This window comes from Aptenodytes forsteri, unplaced genomic scaffold (genome assembly GCF_000699145.1).
Source record: "Aptenodytes forsteri isolate BGI_AS27 unplaced genomic scaffold, ASM69914v1 Scaffold471, whole genome shotgun sequence".
NCBI lineage: Eukaryota > Metazoa > Chordata > Aves > Sphenisciformes > Spheniscidae > Aptenodytes > Aptenodytes forsteri.
The window spans coordinates 488,814-497,614 of NW_008795862.1; the positions used below are offsets into that span (position 1 = coordinate 488,814).

Here is an 8,801-nt window from a genome sequence, read left to right on the forward strand (position 1 = left end):
GATGAAGAGGTGGGTTTTGGGGGTTTTTTTTGCTTTCTGAAAGAGAGGGTGCTATAATGAGCACTAATTTTATGGTGCATGGGCAAATTTTGCAGAGAACACTACAGAAGCAAAGATTTTGTCAGCACTTGGTGAACAAATCGGGAATATGAATACTTTCAGCTTTTATGAAGCTCAGTTCCACTTATCCAGGCCTCATATTAGAACAACCGAGGGTACTCTAAGATTAGAGGCTACAGCTTGGTGTAGATCAACCTGAAAAAAGAGCAAGTGAAGTGCAACTGATCCAAAGAGGACTTTTTGCCCTTTATTACTTCCTGGACAAGCATGGCTGATGCCCCATCATCACAACAGAGTCAAATTGTGACAAAATATGAGAAGACACTGTTCTGGTCCGCAAGATACAACCTTTGACAGGAAAATAAATGAAGCTATTGAGTCGCATTTTACAGGCAAATAATTAAAGCGAACACTTTGAAGAACAGAGTCATCAGGAAGTGATTTGTCAACCAATTACAGTTTTAATATAAAAATGTTTAGTCCAGTCATACGCTTAATTGTTCAAATGAAAATGAGTAGTGGAACCAAAATCTTGAACAAGATGATTTGTTTCAACATCAAGCTTGTTGGGTGACAAATACAGTAACCTTACTCCAGAATATACGTGCCCACACCTATCGCTGCCTAGCCAGCTGTCTGGTTATTGCCTAGATACCTTCAGGTATCAGTCCGTTCTGAGGCAGATCTTCCTGTAACGTTACAGCAGCTGCATCACAAGGGAATTTAGTTGGGTTTTTGCTAATAGTATATACTGTATACACAGGTGTATCTCTGTATATAGTCTACAAGGATTTACTGGGGACAATGACTGAAATATCTTCTCAATCTTGTGGGAGAGTCAAGGACTGTCAACAGAGTGGTGCGGAGAACCTCGCGCCCAGTGTATTACATCGCATTTGAGGACATGTATTTAGATTTTGATGGTTTAAGTTTAGCATCTGTCAGGAGCACTAAATTCAAACCAAAACGGTCTAAAAATTGTTTAAAGAAAATACTGATAACCATCAAAATTCTTCTGAAAAAAAAAAACCCCAAAATAACTATGTACACCCATGCCAATCTTAGCTTCTCAGAAAAAAACGAAACGGCATGTAAAAAAAATAATACCTTTAAGTATAACATTCTCAACTGTTATCCATTCTGCCAGGAAGTTATAATAATAAAAACTGTTTACAAACAGAAAAGACTGAGAAAGAAAGCATCCCCCTTAGGGCAAATAAAGTTAAACAATTCTAGCGAACTATAGCAAAAAAGGGAAATATTTGCCCTAAATTAACACAAAGGCAAGCTGGAAGAAAGATGGCAACTGTATTTTTATCGGCCTCTTCATAAACAATGATTGATTTTCAGGAAGAGGTTGGAGTATATTACTATTGTCTGGAAAAATAATAATTTAAAAACCCAATCTTCCTAACAAATTTCATTGCCTCCAAAATTGTTTTGGTCTTTTTTTTAATAATTAATCTAAGGTCTTATGCCTACATATTACAGTTTTGAACTTGTTTTACAAATAGAAATTAAAAAAAGGCAAATACTAGTCAATTGGCATAGGGGTATCACAGGGTTGAAACTCTTCAGTCTGCATTTCGACTACCTTGAACTAACAATCATCACGCTTCCACAGAGACGTTCCCATAGACGTTTACTTCTGCGATCTCTTGTTCTCAGTTAACTTAGTCTTCAACAAACCCTTATTTTTGTTTCCAAACCCTTCACTTGAAGTTGTTCTGTCGGATTAATTGGTTTGAAACCATGCAACAAGAGCAAACGGTACTTTTGGACTTCAGATAGTTTTAACTCATATTCCATAAATTTTTATAAGTTAACAGAGCTTTGAACGAGTTAAGGCACCCATATGCCCCGAAAAAAATAAATACCTTGGGCTAAATACAACCAAGTGTTCAGCAGTCATTTAATTGCACCATCGTCTCCCGAATTTGTAGCATAATGCTGCCAATGTCTTTAGAGATCCTAAAATACGAATACTAGAAACTTTGCGAATGTAACGGACAAGGCATTGACAAAACATTCTCAAGGTTCATTCTGTATTCCTGGCTCCTCAAGGTAACTGCTACTCCTAATGTAATTAGTATTTAGCAGCAAGATCAGCATGTTCTAAGAATGAAATAAATATTCACACAATCAATACTAATGGTTCAAATGCTCAAACACATTATTGAAAACAGTAATTTTTCCAATCTTTCCCCTGTCAATCCAAGATTGCAGAAACAAGACCCTTGGCAACAACATTCACGGCTCTCGGTACCACAGAAGCTTCTGCAAACAAATTCTAGGCCTGAAGTTTTGGCGTCTGTGGTGCTTGCGAGGTGTTTTACTGTGTTCGAAGCTGGTAGTCTGTAAAGGGGAAAAAAAACACAACCCAAAAAACAGTTTTAGTAAATTGTCTCGCTAAAAGTAGTAAAGCAGATCAGCAAACTGGGATGAAGTGATATAAAATAAAACCAGATCTTTGCTTAGAATGGCCATGATAATGAGCTCTAAAGTGACTAAGGTAATTGTAGGCAGTCATGCTTCCATGCCAGAAAGTTAGATTAGAAAAACAACAAAAAGCAAAAAAACCCCACCCCCCCACTTTCACTTGCTAACAATCTAGTATCTTTTAGTAGACAGTGTCTTATACATCTTAAAGCCGGCAGAACGATACGTGTGAGCAATTTCTTTTTAAATTTACATTCCAAAAATCTCACCGAATCCCAGCTTAATTACAAAATACTTGAACAGCATTACTGAACTATCCCATAGGGTCTTTCATTAAGACACCAAGAAAGGTGACTGGAAAAAGCAGCATACCCTAATCTAACATGTACTAAACCATATAGTTTAATACTCAAGAATATGAGCAAACTGGTTTTGTGTGTTTCAATTTGTAGGTGTGTGCTGGAGAAACAAAAGATGCAAGTTGGAGACGTCTACAGTCTATTGCCTTCCATTTACCTCCATTCTGGGTAATGTAACGAACCCACGGGAGAGCCTGATAGCCACTCTTCTCAATTATCTTTAAGTAGCGAACCTGGAAAGAAAGGGGTGTTAAGAAATAAAGTCTCCCATGTCAGCCAAGCAGCATTTAGCAAAAAAGAAAAAAATTTTTTTGGTCAAAAATATGTTTTATGGGTAACACTGAACGGGAATCATCAAGAAGATGAGAAAAACTTGTGTGTTAAGAGCCTAGCATGTTAACTTATCAGTATTTCTATTTTCAACTACTAACCTGGATTCCTGAAGTGGTGAAATACGGAATCTCAAACTTTACACTAATGGGAGGTTTTCCTTCCTTATCTTCAGCTTCAACACTGGGAAGTCCAAAGTGAGCTCTCATCAGGTATTCTTTTCCACCCTACCCAAAAGGGACAGATTTTTTTTTTTCTTGAAACAAAAAATAAAAGCAACTTGCAACGATAGAAGTGTTTTTCTTAACGTCCAATTGCTGAACTCCACTATTCATTTCAGCTCTTCTCTAGGGCTTAGAAGTGAGCGCTTGCTTTTATTTTAAAAATACTTTTTTTTTTTAAAGATGCAGATCAAATTAGGACTACCTGAGGCATAATTCATTTTCTTCCAGCCTCATTCTCAAAAGACAAGGGTGCCGCTGACCATCCTGAGTAAATGGTGACAGACAGCTGTACTACCGCACCATTAGCATTTGAAAGAGCTCACGCTCATGGAACCCCCATGCAACACAGTCTGACAAACCAAAACAGCCGCTGCTAAATCTAGGCCAAGGGATTACACCATCCACAGATATCGCTCCAAAATCTGCTCTCTAACCTAGTTCTGAAAAATTATCCCAGTTAAAAACAAAAAAATATAAACAACAGTAGAGCTCAAACATCTATTAGCAAGTTCCAAGCCTTCATCCATGGGAAAAGAGGAAGAGGCCAGTACGACTTGTCTGATACCATTAGAATTTGCTTTCGGCAGAGTCTGAACGTTCATAAAATATTAACGTTAAATAATTATTACACTATTAGGCAGTAAGACTAAAAATAACACTTACTGGAAAAGATTTAATGGACCAGACAATTTCACTGTTCTCTGGAACCCATTTGACACTTCCAACAGTGGTTTTAAACTTTGGCGAGTCCGCATCATTTGGAACTGGAATGTGAATCTCCACATTGTTGGCAGTTGATCTACGCTTAAATTGACTTTTCGCCTAAAAGAAGAAAAAAAAAAAATCAGAAAAGCAGGCCTCTAAATATTTCCATTACGCTAGTGAGTTCAGAGAGCTGCGAGACACACAATCCCCCTCCACCCCAGTCTACATACCGAGAAACAGAACTGTAACACAGAGATCGTGACTTACAAATGAAGTTTTCAAAAAGATTTAAGTCCCACAGAAATAACTAAATACTTGTACAAAAATGCACACGCTGCTGGTCAAGCTTTGAAAACAAATGAAAGAGAAGACTAAAATTAGCCATAATTATTTTAGAACTTCTGACCTTGATCATGTACTCGATGCGGCTGTGGGAATGTTTTTCAATCACAGACTCAATCCAGATCAGTGGTTTTACCTAAAGGGGGAAAAACACTTAACAGCTGCAGGTTTTACTTTGATAGGGTCATGAAAATGTTGCTTCCCCTAAAGAGACACTCAACACGTGAACCCCACAGAAAACAGAAAGTCTGTGGTGTTCGAAATGACAAACAAGTTGTGGTTTTATTTAAAAAAAAAAAAATATACAAATGAGCAAGCATTGATATACCAACGACCAAGTGTTACAAGAATTATAGGCTTAAAAAGGTATGTCTCAGATTAATCCCTAATAACAAACACTTGCATTCCACAATATTTGGTAATTTAACACACTAGGGACTGAACTATGACAAGCCCTAAAAATAACTAATTCAAACTACTGCCCTTAAAATAAAAAATACCACCAAACTTTTCATTGTTGTCTCCTGTTGCATATTGCAGACCTTCTCGATATTGAATTTTTCCTTTTCTGAAAGGAAAGCTATCCTTAGGCGGCTAGCATACTCTAATACAATTAAATGACATAAATACTGTTGTTGTCAAGCACAAATGAATTGCTGCACTGACATTTCATCACGTAGTTAGCTTAAAAAAGAGTCATCACAGGAACTGTATTTCAGAAACAGTTTCAATAGTAGTTGAAAATATAGAGACCTATTGCCAAGTTACTGCTAAACTCATTCTCACTTCCTCCAAAAAGAGCGAGCACAAAGCTTTGCTATTAACGGTTGACTTGAAAACTACTATGCTGCCCATACTTTAAGAAAAAATAAAACAGAATTAAGAGAAAGCCATTAGCAATTTTGCCTGCAATCTAAAACACTGTCATACAATAAAATCCTATAGTCTAGATCCATACACCCAGACTTACGTGGGTATTAAGACGATAGGACATGAGTTCAAACTCTCCATCGGGCGGAATGAAGGAAATCGTCCTGTCGTTTTCAAAGCGAGAGAGACGAACACACTGGTGAAACTTTACATCTTCCAGTTCTACTGATTTACTTTTGCCACCTAGCAGAGAATACAGATGTCAAGGCGCTACACAAATTATGTCCCAAGTCTCATCACAGCCAGTTACACAGCAAAGTAGTTGTCTGCTGACACTTTAGCCAATACTTTCTTTAGCTTGCTATAGGTTTTTAGGACTACAGAAGTCCCAGTGAAAAAAAGAGATGAGGAAGCCCAGATGGTTACCATGTATTACCACGGTATTCCACCTTTGCTTGGTATTGTCACACAAGACCTGATATGGTTTTCTACACTCATAAAGGGAGTATTTCTATCATCTTAGAACAAATCCCTTCAGCTGAACCTCAAGCATCCCAAAACCTAAGACTTCAGATAACGTCTTTCACGATCACCGAGATATTGCCAAAATACTCACGGCCTGTATTATCAAAGAGAACTTTGTCGTTTAAACCAAGGCGCAGCTCTGGCATTCCCGAGAGAAAGACTCGCATTTTAATGGATCCAACTATCTCACTCCGTAATACGTTTCCATTGGCACTGACCTAAACAAAGAAGAAAAGAAAGGTAAGGTTGCTGTGATGTGATATGTCATGACATCGAACATTACTCCCACCCCATCCCCATGTCCCAAGTTTTCTTGGATGTCTTTCTCCTGAGAAATTAATCCAGTAGAGTAGAATTAGGTCAGGGAGGTGATGGGCACAGACGGAAGAGGAAAGGAATCACAGAATCGTTTAGGTTGGAAAAGACCTCTAAGATTATCGAGTCCAACCGTTAACCCAGCACTGCTAAGTCCACCACTAAACCATGTCCCCAAGCACCTCATCTACACGTCTTTTAAATACCACCAGGGATGGGGACTCAACTGCTTCCCTGGGCAGCCTGTTCCAATGCCCGACAACCCTTTCGGTGAAGAACATACCAGAAATTAGCAATACATTCAAGTAAAGCGCTATTTGTCTACTGGATGTCCTTATGGGTACTCAGTCTTAATGACTGACATTATTTTGAGCATCACAGTACACTAGCCAGAGTCAGTCTGACTTTTTATTGTACCCTTGCAGGTTTTCAGACAATAAGCCCTTTTCAACACTTCTTGTTACAATTCTCATCAAAAGTTAAAGGTACCCACCAAAAGGTTAACAGACTCTATGACATCCAGGAACACTTCATTTTTCCTGTATTTTATCCCTTCTGATCTCCATGAAACAGCGTTCGTAACAGTGGCAGGTGGACGTGGAGCTCCAGTTTCAAGTTTGTGACCTTCCTGAGTGATGTACCTTCACAGCCACATAATTGGCATGAAAAAATAAAAATTAATTTTTTTGATAACTAGACCAAGCCGGAACATTTGTTGGCGTATGGAAGAATGCTCAAAACTTTCCAAGGAGTTTGTCACTGTAAGTGATGCAGAATGATACTTACTCTTGTAAAATTTTACTATCAGTGGTTTGTGGATAACCAAAATCCATAAGCTCATCTAACAACTCATAAATAATAACAAAATTATCCCTAATGCTCTCTTCTTCCAACTCCTTGAAATATTCAGAAAAAACCTGAAACAAAATGACAGGAGGGAGGGGAAGGAGGAGGACATTAACTGAGGAAGTACAGCGCATTCAGAATGTATTCTTGCATCTAAAATAGTAATTTTTAAAAAGCCCCAAACCAAACCCCATACTTCACAAACAGCATTCTGTTTGAAGATTAGCCTCAGGAAACCCACCTCCATTAAAAGAGACCTAGAGAATCCTAGAAGCAACTCTAACTATTATAAAAAAATATTTCTTCTGGAGAAAATATTTTTCATGCCAGGTACAGATGAACCAAACAGAGAATCTATATGATATGCCACTACTCATGCATCAAGTCCACAATTCTCCTCTGCGTTCTCGGGTCTTGTGCAACTACTTACAGCGTTGTGTCACATCCTTTGCCTACTCAGCTACAAAATATCAATTCCATTATTAGTGGTTAGGAAGATAGTTCTACAAAATAATCAAATATAAAGTAAAAACACTATTACCATAGAGTTCTTTAAAAATGTGAAAGCTCTACGCACTTCTATTTAGATCAGATTTAGACTGAAGTGAAAAGAAGAGGGAGGTGACTTTTGAAATTTCATACTCACCTGAACTACTTTATATAAAAATGAAAACACCAGTGATACACACGCATTTTTCTTAGAAGTTGCAACAACTGATAAAGGATGTTCAGGAACGGGCATTCAAAGTCACCATTCGCAAAAATGTTTACCAAGTGCATTTTTAAAAGCCTTTAGGCAATTAGAGTTGGCCAAAAAACCTAAGAGTTAATTAATTAACAGTACCTCTGGTCTAATGAGATACGAAGCATTCAGGAAATAATTTATTAGAGTAAAATTAATATAACCACTTTTCTGCACCCAACGCTGCCGGTGCACGTTACACTATATAAAGCATAAAATGACTTTATTTAACAGAGCCTCCTTACGCCACTTCACCCATTCTCTAGCTTTGCATTTAGACACAAACAACGAAAATAATACGGCAGCACTTGGCCTATCAACCTATGCGAGCTATCTGCAGTATAAAGGATACGATATAGGTTGTTATGTTTAATCCACATAAAACGAACTCCTCCATGTGCTAGAATCGGAGAAAGCGTCCCCTCTTCTTCCTTTTCCATAAGGATTGGCATAAAATGCTCCACCTCTGACATGTCCACATCTCCACGGTAATTCCGACAGATGAGAACCTATAAAGAGAGGAACAAAATCCTTGCATTTTTTTCTCTTTCATGAGATGATGTTACCAGGCAAGACTAACGCACAAGATATTTGGAAGGCCTCTTCAAGTAACTTTAAAAAAAAGTCACCAAGCTTCACTCTAGCCCCTATGCATAGTGTAAACGCGAATCACAATGCCAAAATACTTTGCTGATTAGAATGCAAATCCTAATCTTCCATTGCAAAGTCATGTATCGATATTTTCCAGAGTTAATCTTCACCTGTTGCTGCACACGCCCCAATAACGCTTTTAAGATGGGAACACACGCAACTCCTCCGAGCCAGGCTACGCATAGTGTAAACGCAAATCACAATGCCAAAATACTTTGCTGATTAGAATGCAAATCCTAATCTTCCATTGCAAAGTCATGTATCGATATTTTCCAGAGTTAATCTTCACCTGTTGCTGCACACGCCCCAATAACGCTTTTAAGATGGGAACACACGCAACTCCTCCGAGCCAGGCTACCTCCGATCGCGGCAGCGGTTCCTTACCCCAGGTGG

At 38.3% G+C, this 8,801-nt stretch overlaps 1 protein-coding gene across 1 annotated transcript; it reads right to left on the reverse strand.

Annotated features, from left to right (window-relative positions):
• Positions 1 to 287: 287 nt before the first annotated feature.
• On the reverse strand, positions 288 to 8,262 carry AP1M1 (adaptor related protein complex 1 mu 1 subunit). The gene is made up of 11 exons (XM_019473336.1): positions 8,110 to 8,262; positions 7,662 to 7,729; positions 6,956 to 7,086; positions 6,663 to 6,810; positions 5,946 to 6,072; positions 5,430 to 5,572; positions 4,524 to 4,595; positions 4,076 to 4,234; positions 3,290 to 3,415; positions 3,016 to 3,091; positions 288 to 2,415 (listed from the first exon to the last, which is right to left on the reverse strand). The coding sequence occupies exons 1-11, from the start codon at positions 8,228 to 8,230 to the stop codon at positions 2,393 to 2,395; spliced, it is 1,194 nt and encodes a 397-aa protein (XP_019328881.1). The 5' UTR covers positions 8,231 to 8,262; the 3' UTR covers positions 288 to 2,392.
• Between the last annotated feature and the right edge of the window lie 539 nt (positions 8,263 to 8,801).

What these genes read in the sequence shown, in the direction of transcription:
- AP1M1 (XM_019473336.1), bottom strand. Translation starts at nt 8,230, where the DNA reads ATGTCAGAGGTGGAGCATTTTATGCCAATCCTTATGGAAAAGGAAGAA. An exon ending in TTTTATATAAAGTAGTTCAG is followed by an intron (nt 7,087 to 7,661) that starts GTGAGTATGAAA and finishes ATTTTGTTTCAG; the next exon opens with GTTTTTTCTGAATATTTCAA. An exon ending in GATAGTAAAATTTTACAAGA is followed by an intron (nt 6,811 to 6,955) that starts GTAAGTATCATT and finishes GTGGCTGTGAAG; the next exon opens with GTACATCACTCAGGAAGGTC.